The sequence below is a fragment of the Crinia signifera genome, chromosome 11 (genome assembly GCF_055691185.1).
Source record: "Crinia signifera chromosome 11, ASM5569118v1, whole genome shotgun sequence".
In the NCBI taxonomy this organism is placed as follows: domain Eukaryota; kingdom Metazoa; phylum Chordata; class Amphibia; order Anura; family Myobatrachidae; genus Crinia; species Crinia signifera.
Genome location: NC_139227.1, coordinates 75,998,268 through 76,021,308, shown reverse-complemented (window position 1 = coordinate 76,021,308; position 23,041 = coordinate 75,998,268). Strand labels below are relative to the sequence as shown.

General features: G+C 43.1%; 1 protein-coding gene across 2 annotated transcripts in view; it reads left to right on the top strand.

The window, feature by feature from the left end:
* CAPN1 (calpain 1) overlaps window positions 1-23,041 on the top strand; it is a 59,323-nt gene that overhangs the window by 17,896 nt on the left and 18,386 nt on the right. For both annotated transcript variants that reach the window (XM_083165034.1, XM_083165035.1), the window contains exons 4-9: window positions 5,683-5,801; window positions 16,315-16,448; window positions 16,635-16,803; window positions 18,095-18,178; window positions 19,085-19,170; window positions 19,278-19,349. In XM_083165034.1, coding sequence (XP_083021160.1) covers window positions 5,683-5,801; window positions 16,315-16,448; window positions 16,635-16,803; window positions 18,095-18,178; window positions 19,085-19,170; window positions 19,278-19,349 — 664 coding nt within the window. The remainder of the gene's footprint in view (window positions 1-5,682; window positions 5,802-16,314; window positions 16,449-16,634; window positions 16,804-18,094; window positions 18,179-19,084; window positions 19,171-19,277; window positions 19,350-23,041) is intronic.

Genomic DNA, 23,041 nt, shown 5'->3' with positions numbered 1-23,041 from the left:
TAATTTTTGGATTGGCCATTCGCAGCTGGTAGCAGTGTCCCAGCCAGCTCCAGAATCTGTAAGCAAAGGTAGCCATACACTTCTCCCAGGGGAGGAGTTGCTCTGAATCCCCCTTAAACAGCCCTGCAGGTTCACTGGTGACAGGATCGCATGCGATACACTGTATGTGCTCCTTTTTGCATGTGATGCTTCATATGCTATCCCAGCCAAGCCTGCCTGCCTTGGCTGCGATGCGACACATCCTACGTGCGACCCAGTAGCTCCGATGCACTGTGCACGGGGCCGCGCATCGCATCAGACCTGATGTCAAACACATTAGATTTGGACACTCTTGAAGTGATTTATTGCTGTAATCTTATAAAAATTGTCCATATCGCCCTAGTGTATGGGCACATTAACAATGATGGCGTATGTGATAACTCACTGAAACTTGGAACCGGCTATTTTTGTAATCCATGTCCAGGTGACTAAGACTTCTTTTAAAATCCCTTTTCCAATACAGATTAGCATCTGCAAATGTAAAAATAGCTATACATGTAACATAAAAAAAAAACAAAAAACATTTTATAGTGCAGGTGTAAATATCCAGTATTATAGCAAGGGCCAGTAGCAAAGACAATTCTGCAAGTCTGGCATAGCCACTAGAGTTATGATCAGTTTTCAGCAATATTAATGTATTTGACAAGGCAATGAAAGCAAAGTGCAAGTAAAAAAACCTTTTCAGTGATTACCATTATGTACACACGGGACGATTTTAGCCAATATCGCTGGCTAAATGGTCGCTTAGCGACCATATCGCCTGTGGTTTCTGTGTGTACTGGGCGATAAATCGCTAGGAATATGCTCCCACAGTTAGCCGTTAATGGTAGCCAGAGCGCTCCGATTTTCTAGTCAAAATAGAATAGATGTTTAAAGAAAACAAAAGTTAAAAAAAAAAAAATTCGAATGAATGGGCGGCCACTGATTGGCAGAGAGTGAGGTCTCTCTACCAATCATTGGCCATCCATTAATTTGTAAGGGAGTTTTCTAATCTCCCACCCGCCACTGCAGCAGGGGGGTGCAGAGAAGGTAGAGTGCATCTCCTGCCCGGCGCTTCCCTGCCCTGCAGATATCAGCCAGAATCTAGTGAAATTAAACCCAAATCACATAATGTATGGGGCCTTTAAGCCCCCATACACCTTATCCGATCCCAACAGTCAGGATGTAGAATACTGATGGCTGCATCCAATGGATATAATCCCAACACTTTTTGAAATGTAAGCTAATGCTACCCCTCTCCCTCACCCTATCCTTACCTACATGCATTCCCCATCCCTCCCGGCAAACTTAATTTCAGGATTCTGACTGTTGGGATTCTGGTGCTGGTTTTCTGTACACTGGTTGTGTGAACATTGGGAGGCTAACTACATCCCGCTAACCTACAGCACGTGTAATACTTGATAGGCAGTAACACATCCATGAAAACAAGGGTTACACAGTGATTGGTAGGAAAAGAGACCATTTCACATTACTTGCGGAAACAAAGGGATCTTTCCATAGGATTGGATGCCTCCTGGAGTGCTATTTTGACAGAATTTCTGGCATTTGTGCATGTTATGCTCCAGTCTTGTAACAGGGAGATGCTGTGTTTTATGCAAGTAGAATCCTTTATCTTAAGTGTTCTTACATTAAGGTAGCATCAGGTGTGCTCCTATATCTGCTGGTGTACTACAAAATGTTCCTATATGTATCTGTAGTACAGGTCACTGTTGTACACATACCAGTTTGGTGTACCTCAGTTCTCTATTGTATTCTATCCATTGTTTGTGCAATTGAGCACAGGGGGCGTTCCAGGGCGTGCTGTGTGTGGGTGTTGTAGGCTGGCTATGCAGTGTGTAGTTTTATATTTGGGTGTGTGACACAGGGATTCCCTCAGGCGTCCCTCCCTCCTCCTGTCACATTTCTCTTCTCTGAGTCACTGCTCTTTAGCTAAGGCGTGTCTGTATTCCTGTGTGTTGTGCATTTACAGTAGTGCACCCATTATGCAGAATGTTGTGTTACGCTTCATTATCACTTGGTACAGAAAGATTTATAGCACTGTAATATACTTTACTCTCTGTGACTGCTGTGTGCTGATGCCGACCTTCGTGCTCTCATGTTCTGTGTCATTTATGTCTTCTATATGTGGATCATAAATATACAGTAAGGGCTTGGTTTCTAGAGAATGGGCATATAGTTTGACTCAAACTTGTGCCACTCTGCATTATGGTTTAAACCCCTATACCGCCCATTGTCATATTTCTTCTTCACTGTAAACTATTCAATTTTTTTATTTTGTTTTCCAACGGAATAGCCGCCATTCCGAATGCTTTTGTCTGAAATGCGGCCAAATTCGTCAGGTTTTGACCCGTTTCTGACCATCTCAACCCGACTTTAAAATAAAAAGTCCTATTGTGGAGATGAGGCAGGGAGGATGGCGCCATCTCCTTCTGTCGCTTACCCGGCGCCTGGCCCAGTGAGCAGCAACAGCTCACCCTGCGCCTTCGTCCATTGTCCCGCCTCCTCCCATCGCTCACTAGTCCCGATGCAGAGCCGGATGAGCAGCAACAGCTCACCGGCGCCCAGTTGTCCCACCGCCTCCTCCCGTCACTCACCCGGTCTCGTAGCCAGGCCGGGTGAGCAGCAGTAGCCAAATCCAACATTCAGATTTGGCTGCATTGAATAGGGGTTGTTTTTTTTAAATAAAGTTTCTTTATTAGCCAGTAAAATAGAAACTGTACAGATCATTGTAACGCATTGATCAAACACATACAAAAATAATTATGCATATCCATTTCAAGCATGAATATAATCTGCATACGATTGTATTATATGTATGGTGTTATGCACTTGTATAATTAAAGACAACGTTAAACTCTTAATGTCTGAGTTCTGTACATTTGAAATATTTATACCAATATATCAATTTTTAACATTTGAAGAAAGAGAAAAGGAAAAGAAAGTATATAAGAAAAAGAGGGTATCATGCAAACATCGATGAGGGGATATAATCCACATACCAAGAGAGTATCACATTGAAACAACATGTCCTAACGAATAGATAGGTAGGAACCGGTCGGCGCGAGATAGTAGTGACCTAATTCAGACACATCTCTATTTCAACTACCAATCCCCAAAGTGGTTACTAGAATGCAGACCCAGTGATATTATGAATGAAATGAAGAGTGTGGGGATTCCAACCATCTGTTCCAAATTTTTTCAAACTTAGCCATAGTACCTCGGGACATATATACATATTTTTCACTCTGTACAGTTGTGTTTACCAGGGCCTTCCACTCCGCCAATGTAGGTCCCAGACCAGCCATCCAGTGCCTAGCTATCACCACCTTCGCAAGAGAACAGAGATTTATTACATACTGACATTCTGTATTGGTAAGAGGGGCATTTTCCCTACAGCCCAGTACACATAGCTTGGGGGTCAGTGCCTGATCAGAGATCCCAGTGGAAACCACAGTCGCCTGAACCCCAGCCCAGAAAGAGGAGACCAAGGGACAATCCCACAGTAGATGCCAAAAGCACCCTTGCAGGGAGTGGCATTTAGGACAGTCTGGGGTGGCACGTCCTCCAAAGGTCACCAGTTTTGCTGGGGTCAGATATGTCCTGTGCAGTATGAATAGTTGCACCTGCTGAAATCTCGCAGAGACCGTAGCATGTCTGGGGAGTGCCAACGCCTCCTCCCACTCTTCCTCCCCAAGCTGCCCAATATCCACCTCCCACTTAGACAATAGGGGTTGTTTGATCCATTTCGACAAATGCATTGACAGATGACCTGGGATGTATAGTTCACCAACAGCTGGAGTGTCAAGGTTAGCCATCACTGCCCTAGTGTATGGACATCTTCACTGATCTGACTTGCCACAATATTCTACAACCTCTCAGTTGTTTGAGAAAGACTCATCCCCTGTAAAACTTGGTTTGTATCTTTAACATAAATGACTTTGGTTGACTGCAAGAAGTAAACCTGGCTTTATACACTTTTCCTTTTTAAATTCTGAATGGTAACATATGATTGACCCATGAAAAAGTTCGACATGCACTTGACAAAAGGCAGACACAAGCAAAAGGTCGCCATGTAAATTTTAAATATACTTTTTAAGTAGTGGCTATTATTTATGCCATGCAAGGGACATGTATAAACTAGTACACCGTCTGGAAAGCAATTCCTATGTATTGTACAAGCTGTGTCGCAGTGATTTCCACATGTCTGGTTTTCAGTGTCTGACCACTACATTTCTAACACTTTCGAAACCTCTGCTTTTGAAACCTTTCACCATTCTATTTAGATTATTAATTACTATTTTCTGACAGAGGTCTTAAGGCCCATACACAGGTTTTCCCCTACAACTTCCCCTTCATTTTCAGTATGATCACAACCGCACTGCTCTGTTTCTCCTATAGCCGCCGCCTTGTTGTGCACTTGTGGGCTATCAATCATATTTTCTCACGTCACTCGCTTTCTGTGACTACTGCAACTTACACTGTCTGCACATTCTATTTGGTCACATTCTGCTGCGGCTGCTTTCGCACCTTTCCCATAGAATCTGTAACCATATACTATTGCTAGTAAAAGTACTATTGTGTGTCAGAATGGGCTTTGGGCATCTTTAGACGCTATAATACAGATTGGTGTGTCTGTATGCGCCACCACTGGTCTCACTACCAAACTTAAGGGCACCATACATCAGCAATTAATTGTGACAATTTTCAGATATGGAGATGATTGCCACAATAAATTTTAGATGTGTGGGCTCCCCCTTTTGGCAATCCCAATCAAAATCGCCAATCGATTGCTTAATCAGGTTTTTAAACATGCTTAATAATCTGGTATTATCTGCAGATCTTTTTTATATGTGTGGGCATTCCCAATTTGTCTTCTTCATCTATTTACATTATGAACAGCAATCGATTGGGCAATTTCCAGATATGAAGATGCAATCTTTAGATGGAAAAAATCTGCCGATCACTGAAATAAAACTGTAATGTGTGGGCAAAGTCAGATAGATTGTAAAATCCATTTATCTGGCCAAAAAATCCCTGGATCTGGAAATCCATTAATTGTGATTGCTGATGTATGGGGCCCATTACACCAGCTCCATGATAGGTGCAGATTTTCCATCTGAGTATGCCCTACAGTGTAAGCGATTTAGAGCATACAATGGACCAATGGCGGAGCAATATTGTGTTTCGTAACAACATATCCCCGACCGCGCACAGTGTGTGCAGGGGATTCCGTGGTCACTAGAGACTGCTGCTTGCATTGATGTGCTGCACGTCAAACAAGGAAGTACGGAACATGATCATTCCATTCCACGTCACTCCAGTGTGTACACATAATCTGGGCTGATGAGCATTTGTTCAGCAATCATCTGTAATGCTCCCATAACATCCCTAAGACAGTCTATCAACATGTATCTGAATAGGCACATTCTAATCGCAACCAAGGAACCCACAATACATTTTCAATACACTTTGGTGTGCTTTTAAAATGGCTACTATGATTTTTTTATTTTTTAAACACATTTTTATTACTCTACTATGATTCTTTATTATCACAATTGGGACACATGGGCTGTGTGACTTAAAGAAAATCACTGAATCTGTGAATCTTATTAAGTGTAATTTTCACCATTTTCTCATTCTCAGGTGACTGTTGGCTCCTCGCTGCCATTGCTTCTCTCACACTAAATGACACAATTCTCCATCGTGTGGTTCCGCATGGCCAGAGCTTCCAGGACAATTATGCAGGAGTCTTCCATTTCCAGGTAACACACATTCATACCTGCAGGAATAGGAGGGGGTAACACTCACTTCCTCCTGTCATTAAAAAGTCAAGGAATACATTAGCTCCCCGTATATTTGGGTTTCTAGAATTCTGTGTATTATCTCTTGTTACAGTAAATATAAAATCTCATTACATAACCGTTCCGTATACGCTGATAGAACATGAGATGTATTGTAAGTAAGAATGGCCTTCCTTGTTTATAATCAGCCTTGTTGGGTCTGGTACGCTTAGGGGCACGGAGGCTGGAATACATAGATGAAATACTTTTCCCATGACCACATTAACATCATACATATCCTAAAGGTCTATAGTGCACCTCCCTCGTTAGTAACCATGTTGTCATGGGTCCTGTGTTGCTGTCAGGGCTGTTTGCCTAGCAACATGGGCTGGAATGAGATATTACAAACTAGCCATCAATATTCATCTGTATTACTTGGTTTCCAATTTATTGATTGGAATGATTCTCGTAGCTTGATACAGCAAAGTGGCCCAATAATGAAGTTGCCCATAGCAACCGATCAGCTCTGAGGTAGCATTTATCAAGTGCATTCTATAAAAAGTTAGGTCGATACATTGGTCCGCATCTCCTATTGGGACAGCACAGTAGAGCAGTGGTTAGTATTGCAATGTAATTGATCTGAGGTCTTGGGTGAGATTTAATGGGATGAGAGATTCAGAAAGTGAGAGATTTGGTGAGAAATCTCCATTTTTTTTAAAAGCGGCAATCATTTACACTGCAAAATCAAACAGTGTAAATGATTGCCACTTTAAAAACCTGGAGATTTCTCACCAAATCTCTCACTTTCTGAAACTCTCATCCTATTAAATCTCACCCCTTGGCCTGTATCTTACTTAAAAGAAAACAAAAATAATCACAGCACTCAGAGCATTTCTGGTGTATAAAATATAGAGGGTAAGATACTAGCAAAGGTTTCCAGTTCCCAGCACCTCACCCTCAAGCTGTCATTCCAAGAAGCACAAGTCACCAGCTGTCTACACTCTACACATGGCTTTGCGATAAGGGCTGGTCCCTGTTGGAGAAGGAGACTTGTGCAAATTGTTATCTCTATCCTCTCTGAATAGACAAACTAATACACTAATGAGACTGGTTATGTTACTGGGATGCCAGAACTGGATGGATATATATATATATATATATATATATATATATATATATATATATATATATATATATATATATATATATATGTGTGTGGATGTCAGAGGATCGTTTGCTGGGATACTAAAATCCGAGTAAAGCACACTCTTCTGTGACCACTGCCTTTTTTCACCCCTTGCCTGGCAGGATCTGACTACTAGGTTTACTGTAATGTCCCTTAGAAATCCACCAGTGAGACTATCCCATAATGCTTCAGTATTTCTACCCCTTCTTAGCTACTAAAACACTAATGAACAATGCATAAACTATTTGTGCTTTTAGATCTTAATTACAAAAAAAAAAAAGATAGACAACGGGGAAGAAAATCAGCTCACCAATCTACCCAAAAGTGGTTAAGCAGAAGACCTATCAGAGCCTTTATGAGAGTGAAAACTGCTTGCACAATAAAACTGACACCCAACAATATATAACATACAATATAAACCAATCATATAATGTGTGAACATCTGCACCAGCCAGCTTCATGCTGGCTGGTGCAGATGTTCACCTTTTATGGTTCTGTATGTTCACCTTTTATGGTTCTGTATTACAGCGGTATATAACGGTAATACAGAAATTGTCTCTTCAACTGACCCGATTTCAAATTAAATAGAGGTAGCAAACACCCTTTAACCCCTTCCTGACAGAGCCAGTTTTTGCGTTCCTGACAGAGCCCTTTTTTTCAAATCTGACATGTCTCACTTAAGTGGGGATAACTTTTTTTTGCTTTTACTTATCCCAGTGATTTTGAGATTGTTTTTTCGTGACACATTGTACTTCAAATTAGTGGTAAATTTGGGTCGATACAGTCTGTGTTTTTTTGTGAAAAATACCAAAATATCGTGAAAAAATGGAAAATTTAGCGATTTGCAAAATGTTAAATTTTCTGCTTGTGAGACAAATAATCTTACCACTCAAAATAGTGAATAACTAACATAGGCCATATGTCTACTTTATGTTGACATCATTATTTCAACTTCCTTTTAATTTTTTGGGACACTAGGAGGCTTACAATATGAATAGCAAATTCTCAAATTTTCAAGAAAATTTCAAACACTGATTTTTTTAGGGACCAGTTCAGTTCTGATGTAACTTTGAGGGACTTGTATGTGAGACACCCCCATAAATGATGCCATTTCAAAAACTGCACCCCTCACAGTATTCAAAACAGCATTTTGGAAGTTTGTTAACCCTTTAGGTGTTTCACAGGAATTAAAACAAAGTGTAGGTGAAATTTCAAAATTTCTTTTTTTTTGCAGATTTGCAATTTTAATACATTTTTATAAGGAACACAGTACATTTTACTAGAGAAATGTGACTAAAAATTGATTCCCCCAATTCTTTTGTTTTCATAAATATCCTATATGTGGCCCTAGTGTGCACGGTGACCAAACCACAGGCTTCATAATAGAAGGAGCACCTACTTGATTTTGGAGCCTCCTTTTTATGAGATTATTTTTTAGGCACCATGTAGGTTTCAAGGCACCATAAGATGCTAAAAGTTAGGAACCCCCCCACAAGTGACCCCATTTTGCAAACTACACCCCTCAGGGAATTCATCTAGGGGTATAGTGTACATTTCAAACCCCCAGGGGTTTCACCAATTGTGGTACAACTGGGCAGTGAAAATGAAAAATTATTTTTTTTACACAAAAATGCAGTTCTGGCTCCAAATTTGTCATTTTCAGAAGGTATGAAGGAGACAAAGCACCCCAAAATCTGTGCCCCAATTTCTCCCGAGTACGGCAATGCCTCACATGTGACCAAAAAATACCAGTTGGGTGCATGGCAGGACTCAGAAGGGAAGGAGTGATTTTTGGATTTTGCGGCTCAGATTCTGGTGGAATTTTGGTGGGTGCTATGTCGCATTAGCAAGACCCCCCAAGCACCAATACAGTGGAACCCCCCCACAAGTCACCCCATTTTGAAAACTACACCCCTCAGGGAATTCATCTAGGGGTATAGTGTACATTTCAAACCCCCAGGGGTTTCACCAATTTTGATACAAGTGGGCAGTGAACATGAAAAATTACATTTTTTACACAAAAATGCAGTTCTGGCTCAAAATTTTTCATTTTCAGAAGGTATGAAGGAGAAAAAGCACCCCAAAATCTGTGCCCCAATTTCTCCCGAGTACGGCAATGCCTCACATGTGACCAAAAAATACCAGTTGGGTGCATGGCAGGACTCAGAAGGGAAGGAGTGATTTTTGGATTTTGCAGCTCAGATTCTGGTGGAATTTTGGTGGGTGCTATGTCGCATTAGCAAGACCCCCCAAGCACCAATACAGTGGAACCCCCCCACAAGTCACCCCATTTTGCAAACTACACCCCTCAGGGAATTCATCTAGGGGTATAGTGTACATTTCAAACCCCCAGGGGTTTCACCAATTTTGATACAAGTGGGCAGTGAAAAAGAAAAATTACATTTTTTACACAAAAATGCAGTTCTGGCTCAAAATTTTGCATTTTCAGAAGGTATGAAGGAGAAAAAGCACCCCAAAATCTGTGCCCCAATTTCTCCCGAGTACGGCAATGCCTCACATGTGACCAAAAAATACCAGTTGGGTGCATGGCAGGACTCAGAAGGGAAGGAGTGATTTTTGGATTTTGCAGCACATATTCTGGTGGAATGAATGGTGGGTGCTATGTTGCACCAATACAGTGGAACCCCCCCACAAGTCACCCCATTTTGCAAACTACACCCCTCAGGGAATTCATCTAGGGGTATAGTGTACATTTAAAACCCCCAGGGGTTTCACCAATTTTGATACAAGTGGGCAGTGAACATGAAAAATTACATTTTTTACACAAAAATGCAGTTCTGGCTCAAAATTTTTCATTTTCAGAAGGTATGAAGGAGAAAAAGCACCCCAAAATCTGTGCCCCAATTTCTCCCGAGTACGGCAATGCCTCACATGTGACCAAAAAATACCAGTTGGGTGCATGGCAGGACTCAAAAGGGAAGGAGTGATTTTTGGATTTTGCAGCTCAGATTCTGGTGGAATTTTGGTGGGTGCTATGTCGCATTAGCAAGACCCCCCAAGCACCAATACAGTGGAACCCCCCCACAAGTCACCCCATTTTGCAAACTACACCCCTCAGGGAATTCATCTAGGGGTATAGTGTACATTTCAAACCCCCAGGGGTTTCACCAATTTTGATACAAGTGGGCAGTGAAAAAGAAAAATTACATTTTTTACACAAAAATGCAGTTCTGGCTCAAAATTTTGCATTTTCAGAAGGTATGAAGGAGAAAAAGCACCCCAAAATCTGTGCCCCAATTTCTCCCGAGTACGGCAATGCCTCACATGTGACCAAAAAATACCAGTTGGGTGCATGGCAGGACTCAGAAGGGAAGGAGTGATTTTTGGATTTTGCAGCACATATTCTGGTGGAATGAATGGTGGGTGCTATGTTGCACCAATACAGTGGAACCCCCCCACAAGTCACCCCATTTTGCAAACTACACCCCTCAGGGAATTCATCTAGGGGTATAGTGTACATTTAAAACCCCCAGGGGTTTCACCAATTTTGATACAAGTGGGCAGTGAAAATGAAAAATTACATTTTTTTACACAAAAATGCAGTTCTGGCTCAAAATTTTTCATTTTCAGAAGGAATGAAGGAGACAAAGCACCCCAAAATCTGTGCCCCAATTTCTCCCGAGTACGGCAATGCCTCATGTGTGACCAAAAAGTGGCAGGACTCAGAAGGGAAGGAGTGATATTTGGATTTTGCAGCACAAATTCTGGTGGAATGATGGTGGGTGCTATGTCGCATTAGCAAGACCCCCAAAGCACCAATACAGTGGAACCCCCCCACAAGTGACCCCATTTTGCAAACTACACCCCTCAGGGAATTCATCTAGGGGTATAGTGTACATTTCAAACCCCCAGGGGTTTCACCAATTTTGATACAAGTGGGCAGTGAACATGAAAAATTACATTTTTTTACACAAAAATGCAGTTCTGGCTCAAAATTTTTCATTTTCACAAGGAATGAAGGAGACAAAGCACCCCAAAATATGTGCCCCAATTTCTCCCGAGTACGGCAATGCCTCACATGTGACCAAAAAATACCAGTTGGGTGCATGGCAGGACTCAGAAGGGAAGGAGTGATTTTTGGATTTTGCGGCTCAGATTCTGGTGGAATGAATGGTGGGTGCTATGTGGCATTAGCAAGACCCCCGAAGCACGGTGAAATTATGAACCTAATATTCCATAGATGTGTGGTATATTTTAAAACACTCCTTTATACATAGGCCGGGTTTGTCGGGGCAAGTGTCACACTGGAAAATAGTTTGCTTTCTTATTCCCTTTTTATAGCAAACTTTGCACCTTTTTTGTGTCCTGCCCTTTTTTCCAGTGGAGGGGATTTCATCAGGAAAATGCTGCCCTGGTACAATACGGGGGCCAGTACTAGAAGTACTGGGGCCCTCTGCCTGCTGGTTCCCAAATATTAGGCCCTTTATGACTTCCTCTTGAAAGTGCATAAATGTCCCCCTCTGGCCGGTAGAACGGAATAGCACGTAAGCGTTATACAGTGCCATCTGGATGATATACACGGCCACCTTCTTGTACCAGATTTTTGTTTTTCGCAGGGCACTGTACGGCTTCAGTACCTGATCTGAAAGATCCACTCCGCCCATGTACCTATTGTAATCCAGGATACAATTAGGTTTTGAGGTGTGGGTACTGGTACCTCGTACAGGGACGGAGGTGGTACTGTCTCCGTGAATTGTTGTCAGTATAAGGACATCCCTCTTGTCCTTATATTTGACCAACAACATATTTTCGGTGCATATTCCCCTGCTTTCACCCCTTCTCATTACTTGGGCAATGTGCGTTTTTGGGAGGCCTCTTTGGTTCTTGCGCACAGTACCGCAAGCTGCTGTACCTCTTGAACCAAGGGCCTTAAACAGGGGGATGCTGGTGTAAAAGTTATCCACATAGAGGTGATAACCTTTATCCAGGAAGGGGTGCACTAAATCCCAGACAATTTTCCCACTAACACCTACGAGGGAGGGGGGGCATTCTGGCGGTTGAATTCTTGAATCCTTCCCTTCATAAACCCTAAACCTGTGGGTGTACCCTGAGGTGCTTTCACACAGTTTATACATTTTTATGCCATACCTTGCCCTCTTACTGGGAAGGTACTGGCGGAATTTAACCCTTCCTTTAAAATGTATAAGGGACTCGTCGATACAAATAAATTTTTCTGGGATGTACACCTCTTCAAATTTGGCACTGAAATGATCAATGACCGGCCTGACTTTGAATAGCCGGTCAAAGGTGGGATCATCTCTGGGTGGGCACTGTGCATTATCGGTGTAATGTATAAATTTAAGAATTGTCTCAAATCGAGTCCGGGGCATGGCCATACGGTAAAATGGAGTACTGTACAGAACATCTGTACTCCAATATTGCCTAATTTCTGGCTTTTTTACTATGCCCATATGAAACACCAGACCCCAAAACGTCATCATCTCTACTGCATCTACAGGGGTCCACCTAGCAAATGATGACGTGGGGTTTTGAGCAATAAACTGCTGGGCATATAAATTAGTTTGGTCCACCATTAAATTTATAAAATCATCAGAGAAAAATAATTTGAAAAAGTCAATTTCTCTGAGACCTGTGGAATCAAATTGGATTCCTGGCATGGCCAAAAACTCAGGAACCTGGGGCTCAAAATTGTCTGGTGGTGGGGTCCATACGAGATCAATTATTGGGGGGGGGTCTCAGCTGATCTACGGGGGCGTCTTTGAGGGGGTCCCTCATCACCAGAGGAGGAAGAGGAGCTTAAGGCGAATCCTTCAAATTCCCCGCTTGCATCACTGGCTGTGTCAGAGTCAGAAGCAAGCAGGGCATATGCCTCCTCCGCTGAATACATTCTCCTGGATGACTGGGAGGACATTTGGGAGGACATTTGGGATGCCATTTTTATTTTTGTGTTACAGGTAGTGAAATGTTTCAACACGTGTATAGTGTAGGGGGGGGTACAAACTTTATTTCAACCCGGGGGGTATGTAGGTTGTAGTGTGTATGTAGTGTGCAGGAAAAAAAAATACTTTATACAAAAAAAAAAAATGGAGGGGTTAAAAAAAAAAAAAAATTGAAGGGGTTAAAAAAAAAAAATTGAAGGGGTTAAAAAAAAAAAATTGAAGGGGTTAAAAAAAAAAAAAAAAAAAGTCCTGCGCCAAAAATTGAGCACAGATGTTGGTCAGTAACGTCTGTCACTGAACAGCGCTCAAAGGCAACAGGAATTTGATCAAAAAAAAAAATATATAGATCAACCCTGTGCCGAAAAAGATGATCAGTGATGTACGTCACTGATCAGCGCACAGCGGCCACAGGACACCCACAAAATCACAGTGTGTGTAAAAAAAAAATTAAAAAAAGACCCCACAGCACACACACAAAAAAAAAAGGTGATCAGTGATGCGACACTGATTACCAGTGAGGTGCAGCAGGTGCACAACCTTTGGTGCAACTGACAGGTATATATAAAAAAAAAAAAACCTCTGTACCCCCAAAAAAGTTGCTGATCACCTCAGATATAGTGATCAGCACAAAAGGCGGGGGCAGCAGCCAAAAAATTTAGCACTCTCTATCACTCTCTGTCACTATCTCTCTCTATCTCTCTATCTCTCACTATCTATCACTCTATGACACTGCAGCAGCAGCACTGACAGGTATATCTATATATAAAAAAAAACCTGCGCCCCCAAAAAGTTGCTGATCAGTTAATTTATACTGATCAGCACAAAAGGAGGGGGCAGCAGTCAGTTATATCAAAAATATATAGCACAATCTGTCACTATCTCTCTCTATCTCTCTCTCTCTATCTCTCTCTATCTCTCTATAACTATCACACTGCAGCAGCACAAAATATAGCACTCTGTCACTAGGCCTCTCTATCTATCTCTCTCTCTCTATCTCTCTCTCTCTATCTATAACTATATCACACTGCAGCAGCACAAAATATAGCACTCTCTGACACTATCTCTCTCTCTATCTCTCTCTATCTCTCTCTATCTCTCTATAACTATCACACTGCAGCAGCACAAAATATAGCACTCTGTCACTAGGCCTCTCTATCTATCTCTCTCTCTCTATCTCTCTCTCTCTATCTATAACTAGATCACACTGCAGCAGCACAAAATATAGCACTCTCTGACACTATCTCTCTCTCTATCTCTCTCTATCTCTCTCTATCTCTCTCTATCTCTCTCTATCTCTCTCTATCTCTCTATCTATCTCTCTCTATCTATCTCTCTCTATCTAGCTAGTACACTGCAGCAGCACAATTTCACAGGAAGGCACAAGTAGTAACAGGATCCAGGAAGCAGTGATGAAGCAGCGATCAGGTAAGTATGGAGCAAGCTATGGAGCAAGGTTCTGGTCAGTATGGCGGCAGGGAGGTACGGTGACCGCACTGCACGCTATTCCAGACCGGAATGGCGTCTGCAGTGCAGTCACCGTTAGTTTAAATCCCCCTCCTTGGCTGTGATTGGTCCGTCGGTCCGACGAACCAATCACGGCCTTTGGGGGCGGGCGGAGTGCGGTGGGGTGACACCAGTGTCACCCTTACACCCCGCGGTGATTGGTGCTGTACTTTACAGCACCAATCACCTCTGATCCCGTGTCACCGGCGAACGTTATTCGCCGGTGACACAGGAAAACGCTGTAATTGGCTGTTCACACTGAACAGCCAATCACAGCGATCGCCGACGGGGGGGCGGCATCGCAGCCCCCCCGGGGCATGCACGGACATGTCTGCTGTCAGGGACAGCAGACATGTTGAAACTGTCACCGCGTCTATAGACGCGGTGACAGTTAAATGCCATGACGTACATTTACGCCATGTGTCGGGAAGTACTTCCCGACCATGACGTAAATGTACGTCAAATGTCGGGAAGGGGTTAAAAGGGTCTGCATTAAGTCTCTGTTTCCAGACCCCTTGCTTATGGTTTCTTACCCAGCCCTTGGACAGTGCACTATACTATTTTGCTTGTGTTCATTATAAGAAAGAATATCTATTAGGTCTGATGCTAATTATTTTCATTAACATCTGCTACTTGGGCCTGGTCAGTTACACAGCTCACAATTGTAATATAGTCCTGGATCATAACTGCTGAATATCCTGCACTCAACACCCAATGCTTTATTGGTTTCAAGAGCAGGCTATATGGATGTAAGCTTGTATGCGGTTATCTCTGAGCTATTTTCTGCCCAGTACATGCATCCATGTCCATCTATTAACAATGTGATATTATGCAGGGAATTTTTGAAAATGTAACAACAGAAATCCCCACATAATGGGCGGTATTCAACGCTCTGACGGCGAGCAGTGCCGTGAGAGTAATCCTCTTCCTCCCCTTCACTCATCGTTTCCACCTCACTGGTTCCTTTTGGCGAGGTGGAAACGGCCAGTGTTGATAATAAAATGGCGAGGCTTGCCACAAAATGCAGCGGGTTTGCTGCATTTGTGGCAAACCTCGCCATTTAAAGGGGTCCTCGAGGATTTCTCCCTAACATTGAATATGGTGAGGGGGTTTGATGGCTTTTCCTCGCCGAAAATAAGCCATCCTCACCATAGAAAACCCCCTCGCCGCGGCATTGAATACCGCCCAATATGTTTGCAGTGCATTGCCTGGAAACATTAACATTTAAATATTTCCTCTACAAGGAACACCAGAACACATTAAGCAATAAAACATGACCCAAATAAGTGTAATTTCTGCTTATATAGGTAATAATCACACTGCCAGTGTATGGTCAATATATTTGTATACTTTTAACCAGGGCTTAAAGTGGTCCTGGAGAAGTGGTGGAACTCCCTTCCCTTACAACGGCAAGCACCCCCCCCCCCCCCCCTGAATTGGGCAGAGCCTAGACCAGTGTCAGGAAATTTGTGCCCTACCTCCCATTAAGGGACACATTACACCGGATGTAGTGCCCTTGATTCATATTAAATCACACAGTAGTGCCCCTTATACACATAATGAACACAGTTGTGCTGCTTATACACATCTTTCGTGTCCTTTTAGTGGCACTTCTTCACTTCAGCGGCGGTGGTGGCATGGCATATGCCTTGCCAGAAGAAATGGTTTGGACAGGCTTTTCTGTTGGAATTACTGTTCAGGGCTGTGATACAGGTGGAACTCAGTTCCCCCTACCATTAGAGGTGGTGGAACTCAGTTCCACCCAGTTCCCCCTCACTTTAACCCCTGCTTTTAACATCATAATCAGTAGTGCATTATTGTGTAAAAAACTGTTGATCCGTCGTATTGTATAAAGAATAACCAGGTGAAAACTTTGCATTTACAGCTTTGGCAGTATGGCGAGTGGGTCGATGTCGTTGTGGATGATTTGCTCCCAGTTAAAGATGGGAAACTGGTGTTTGTGCACTCAGCTGCAGGGAACGAATTCTGGAGTGCGCTGCTGGAAAAAGCCTATGCTAAGTATGAGCCCTACTCATCCAATATACCTAAAAGTACCCCTACGAATTCTAGATTCCTCCCTGTGCAAACACCTACCAACATGGCCAATACTTTGAAAAACTTATGTAGTAATATAAAATCTATATATCTGCTGTCAAAATGAACTTTATTGAATCAGCTTTTCTTGTCCATGTGCAAACTGTGCAGAGCTAATGGGAGTTATGAGGCTCTGTCTGGAGGAAGCACCTCAGAAGGTTTTGAAGACTTTACAGGAGGAGTTACGGAATGGTATGAGCTGAAGAAACCTCCTGCTGACCTGTATACCATCATCTTAAAGGCTTTGGACAGAGGTTCCCTTATGGGTTGCTCTATTGATGTGAGTGAGCTCTTGGGGTCTTCTCTATTCCATGGAGATCAAATAATCTCCCCACTTCCTCTTTCCTGTCCTTTACAGTTTCTGTTTCTGTCGCTGTCTTTGATTTTTCCATAGCATGCTTGTTAGCTGAAGTGTAAGTGACTGGTGTTGAATATACCAGGGTGTCCTAGCTCCAGTAACCTGGGACCTGTACTAGTGCATGTTTTGTACATCGGTGTATTTTTTACTGACAGACACATTTTAAAAGATCCACAGAAGGTGCTTATAACCTAATGTGTGATCTGTAAAACATCCCTGAGGATTGTAATTGGGAAACTGATATTTTCAATATGTAAACACTGAGCACTAAATGCAAAACTTTAAGTACTTGAATGTCTGAGCCATTCCATGGTTCATTTCGGTAACTTCTAGTCCCCACCAGTGGTGGCTCCTACCTGGCCATGCTACCGGCAACCCCCAACTGCTGCCGCTAGTCATCACCGCTGCTCCTATTCATCCCGGCGCATGTGCAGTATTGGCGATGGTACTGCACATGTGCATACCCCTGGCTTCCATGGGCTGCAGCCCATAGAAGCCAAATTGGACTGCAAGGCAAGGAGTGGCTTCCTAAAGGAAGCCAGCTCTCTGCTTATAGCAGTGCGGACTGGCAGTCCCAGAGAGAGGGAACACCTCCCAAAGGATCTACATTTCTGCAAGTGACTGGCAGGTTGGATATCCAATGGGAAGTCACACGGACTGCATCTGACTTCACTAAGGCTGGGCACAGTTTTGGATTTTAGTTGGAAGGAGGTCTGCAGTCCTGCAGCCCATAGGAAAAAACTGCCACTGGTCACCACTAATCAGTTATGATTGTAATATCACTTAGGACATCTGGTGCTTCATCTATCATTGAGATTGGTCTTCTCACTTTCCTTTTAGCTGTCCCTTTTGTGTTCCTGTTTGTAGACAATAATTTCACATTAATTATTAACTGCCTCACTATAGTTCCCATTTTGAATATAAATGAAATGTGAACAATTCTAGATGGGACTGATTGTCCTGCTGAATATGCACCAGTAATAGCATTGCAGTTCCACTAGATGTGCACTGGATCCGATCAGACGTCAATCGCCTGCGATTTCTCGGCCCAATGCATCTGAATCGGATAAGAAGAGACCAAATTGCACTTTTGTATGGGCACCTTAACAGTTAATATGTGTCCCCCCCCTTTTTTTTTCTGCAAATATTGCTTTGCCTATCTGTTTATTTAATGCTCATGTACTTGTCACTCATTTTTGCTTCTTTATCATAGATCACTAGCGCAACTGACATGGAAGCTGTAACTTTCAAGAAACTAGTCAAAGGCCATGCATATTCCGTAACTGGAGCCAAAGAGGTAAGGATGGATCTAGTGCAGAGAATAAATATATTTATTGTCAAAAGTTTTGCCATTATGTTGTCGTTTTCATTTTTTTTTTCACTTAAAAATGACATACTGTACAAAGACATTTAGAAAGGCCTCCTATCCCCTGCTGTGGCCCGGCTTGCCACCTATCCCCCTGCTGTGGTCCGGCTTGCCACCTATCCTCCTGCTGTGGCCCGGCTTGCCACCTATCCAGTGGCGGCTCCTACCTTCTTAGGGGAGTGGGGCTGCCTCTGCCTAATGCAGACACCCCCCTCCCCCTGTCATCGCTGCCGCTCTCCTCTTGGTCCCCGTTGCCTGTCCTATGATGACAGGCGCCAGGACTGGCGCATGCGCAGTACAAACATATGTACTGCGCATGCAGCCAGCTTCTATGAGCTGCTTTGGAAACAGCCCATAGAAGGAATCTTGGTTCCAGTGCCTGTACAATATAAATGACAGGCACCGGGACCAGCGCGTGCTCAGTACCGATATAGGTACTGCACTTGTGCAATTGCCGATTTTGCATGGCAGCCCGCAGCAAGGCATCCCGGAGGGAGGGAACACCTCCCAATGGGACTGCCTTGGTGGTGACTGGCAGGTCGGACTTCCAATAGCAAGTCATTGCCAGTCACAGTGAAGCCAGTGCAATCTCACAGACTGCATCTGGCTTGACTACACTGGCGGATTTTACCTGGCGGGGCTGCAGCTCTGCAGCCCATAGGTAAAAACCGCCACTGCACCTATCCCCATGCTGTGGCCCTCCTTGCCACCTATCCCCATGCTGTGGCCCTCCTTGCTGCCTATCTCCTAGAGAGGGGTTCATAGTATAAAGCTGGTGCAAAGTATGCATATTCTCTGTTTCTATTACTGCTTGTTTATCTTCTCGTGATACTGTAGGTCAACTACAGAGGTCAGAGCACAAAACTAATTCGGATGAGGAACCCTTGGGGTGAGGTAGAATGGACTGGTGCCTGGAGTGACAAGTAAGATTTATTACTATTATGTATCAAGCATTTTCTATATAGATATTGCATTTTTTGCAGACTATAGCCAAACGGCCTCTTCTAAATGCAGTAATATCTCTTTCTAGCTCAGGTGAGTGGAATTCTGTGGATCCATCAGAGAGAGATCTGAGACTTAAAATGGAGGATGGAGAATTTTGGTGAGTTCTAAATAAAGAAAAGTAATATTGATTCAGAATCATTCTAGAGTATCTTGGTGATTTATTAGTATTTCTCCTAGAAACCGCTACAGTCTCTTTTGAGTTGTTCCTTGCATTGGGGCCGATTTATGATCGTATCACATATGCAATGTGATCTTGGCGGGATCTATCATCCAGTATTGCATTGCAATATGCAATCCTTTTGGACGAATGTATCTCCCTGCAGCCAATTAACTCCTAACTGCCATGCTAGAGGCTGTGTTTGAAAAAAGACACTTAAGAGCTGATTGGTGGGTTATCATTTTTCCTTTAATTACTTTTCAAGACTTAGTAAATCTCACCTGAGGAGTCATGACACATGCATCCAATTTCGACCTTTTATGATAATGACCACATCTTTGCAATGGGCTTCAAGTCGCAGTATGCTTAAGATGAAAGTTATTTAGCCTTGGGATGTAAAAGAAGTGTAGAGATACATTTTTACGTCAATTTAAAAATTTGGCCAAATATATAGCTATTTCGGATTTTTCACCTGCTTTTCTGATGCTTAGTACATAAGGTGTCACCCAATACTGTAATAATAAGCTGGAGCTCAGCAGTGCGTCATGTAAATGCGCTCACAGCTTACTGTGTATATGAAGGAATGTGATCAGGGCCGGTGCAAGGCACCGGAGCGCCCCAGGCGAGTCGGGGTGGGGGCCCCCCGGTGCCGGGGGGAGGGGGGGGTGATACCTGTGGAAAAAACTTGCGGCCCCGGCGTCCCTGCAGTGCTGGAGCGGTCAGGGGTGTTTGCATAGCGCTAGTTATTTTCTATTCACTACAGGGACCCCGCCGGCCGCAGCCAGCTTTATACACATGACGGCGCCGCAGGTACCCCTGCGGCACGGACACCCCTGACCGCTCCAGCAGCACTGCAGGGACGCCGGGGCCGCAAGTTTTTTACACAGTTCGCTGGGGGTGAGGGGCGAACTGCCGCCCTCCAGGTGCCGGCAAATGCCTAGAGCTGCCTAGTGGTGGCGCCGGCCCAGAATGTGATATGGCAGCTCCTACTAACAGTTTGTGCTTTCTCACTGACTCAGATGTGCAGGATTTGTGGGGCTTTGTATACTAATAGACTAGCCATTTGCTGCACCCTGGCGTAAAGCTTACTTGTGTACTTTGGCTTGCACAAAGGCTAATATACTGATTGTCTCACAAGCCATTGCATAGTACTCGTCATACATGAAATAACCCACACTGACAGACAGCTGCAGAGGAACCAGTTCGGACAAGAAAATGATCTGTAGAAACCCACATTACAGGCAGCTTCTAGATCTAACCAATGCTTACATTGTTTGTGTGATCTTCTCAATAGCCATAGAATCTCCGTTTCTGAATACATAAAAGGAGAGTGTCTCTAGGCTTATATAAAACCATTTCATGGTACCCTCAATTCACATTTTGCTAATTAAGGGTATTGAATGCAGTATAAATGTGTGGTATATTTGTTGATATTTATCATGTTGGCGTGGTCCTAATGATGAACTACAGCATGTAGACATTGACCACCTCTGACGAAATGTCAAATATGTTTAGGATGTTGACAGAATGTCCCTGGTGGTGATGAATGCACTCTAGTCACAGTGCCGATTTTGTGCAGAAATGCGTTGCTGTTTTAAATTCTTCTCTTATCCTTTAATTTTATACCCGATTTTAAACTTTTATGTTTTTTTTTAAAGATTTTAAAATCCATGCCATTATACGAATATTGGATTATTTCCGAATGTTGGTGTATTTATGTATATACTAGACTACATAATGTTCCCCACTATAAACTGTATCTATATTGATATAACAACAATGGTATATTATTTGATATTTGTATAGATGTCATGTTCATTCTAATTGATATTATTGTTCTGTATTTATTTTTAAACATGTAATGATTGATATCTGTCTTATTTAAAGTTATATGCAAATAAATAAAAAATAATATAAAATGTTGGGTACTTGTGTAGTTTCACGGCGCCAGCCGTGCGTCTGAGTCCCCTTGCGGGGCTTGCTTCGCTCGCCCACGCTGCGGGCTCGGTGGCTCGCCACGCTATCTAAAATCAACTCCATGCCAACGTGGATAGTGGGGTATGAACTATCCACGTTGGCATGGAGTTAAGTTACTTTATTTTAGATAGTTTGGCGAGCATACCCAACCCGGAAGTAGCACGGCGCCATGCTGGCGCCGTGAAACTACACAAGAACCAAATGTTGTTTATCCATGAGAATAGTGCGTTGTATTATGAAGGAATGAACCTGGCTCATAAAGTCATTTGGTTATTGATTCATTAGTTTTAGTTAGGTCAGCCCTTTATTTGACAATTGAAGCCCAGATTTCATGTTTAAGTAAGAGGGTGCTTGCTTCTAGAGTGACAACTCTCTGCAGCTGGTGTTCAATTTATGCCCCCATAACAGATCTCTAGTTGATAATATGACCAGGGGTGCTGACCGCTCTGCCGGGCCCTGCTTAAATGAGGGGGCGTGGCAAAAAATAAGGAGGGTCCGGCAGGGTGCGAGTGGGATCGCTCACCTGCTCAGAGAGGGAGGACAGACTGCCGCTACACCTCTGCTCAGCACTGAGCAGCATGTGCTGAGCTGGGGAGAGAGGCTGTGCTGCAGAAACAGCCTGTCCTCTCCTGCCTGGCTCTCTGTAACAGTGGAGGGTGTAGCGGGCCCTGGGCCTCTCCATCATACCCAGGTAAAAAGTACCCCCCCCCCTCCCTCCCTCTTGGCGCCACTGATTATGACCCATAGTCATTTCATGTCATGGTTTATTTTCTTAACCATAGTGGTTCCCTAGTTCAGGTTATGACACATTGAAGGACAGTAAATATTCTGCAACACATTATCGCAAATCACATTCACATACAGTGTGCCCAGTTTTATTATCCCATACTATAGTGCCTCAACTGGATTTTGTGCCACATTATATTGACTCCACTTCATGTTATGGGCCAGATGTATCAAGCTTCAAAAAGTGATAAAGTGGAGAGTTATAGCCTGTAACATGGTAGTTAGAAGCTGATACATCTGGCCCTATGTAACATCATAACACCCTACAGTTCTATTTACCACATTACAATGAGTACGTCCAGAACCATACTCGGATATATTAAATGCCCCAAGGCAAAAGATTGTAATGGCCACTATGTACCAATCAATGGTAAACAAAGCATACAGTATAAAACATATAACTTGACCAGGATGTGGAGTCCTATAGCATCTGCACCCCCTGAACTGTCCTATATTGCTTTGTTCCCATTTATGGAGAGCAAGGGACTAGTTTTATATAACAAAAGTGTTACATTTAAGATCTGATCTATAAAATACCCTTTTTAGCACCAGAGATACTCTGGGGGAAATTTACTAAGATGTGTATTCTACTTCACATGTGATGTTGCTACAATCAGATCCTTTCTACTGTCTTCTAGAGGGTGCTAAATAAATAAGAAGTAGATTTTGATTGGTTGCCCATAACAGCGTCACCTGTGAAGTAGAATACACATCTTTAGTAAATTTCCCCCTCTGTTTCTTTCTATTTTGAGAATGTCTGCATCATGACTCTAGACCAGGCATTCCCAACCATGGTCCTCAAGGCACACCAACAGTGCAGGTTTTAGTGTTATCCAGGCTTGTGCACAGGTGACTGAATTATTAACTGA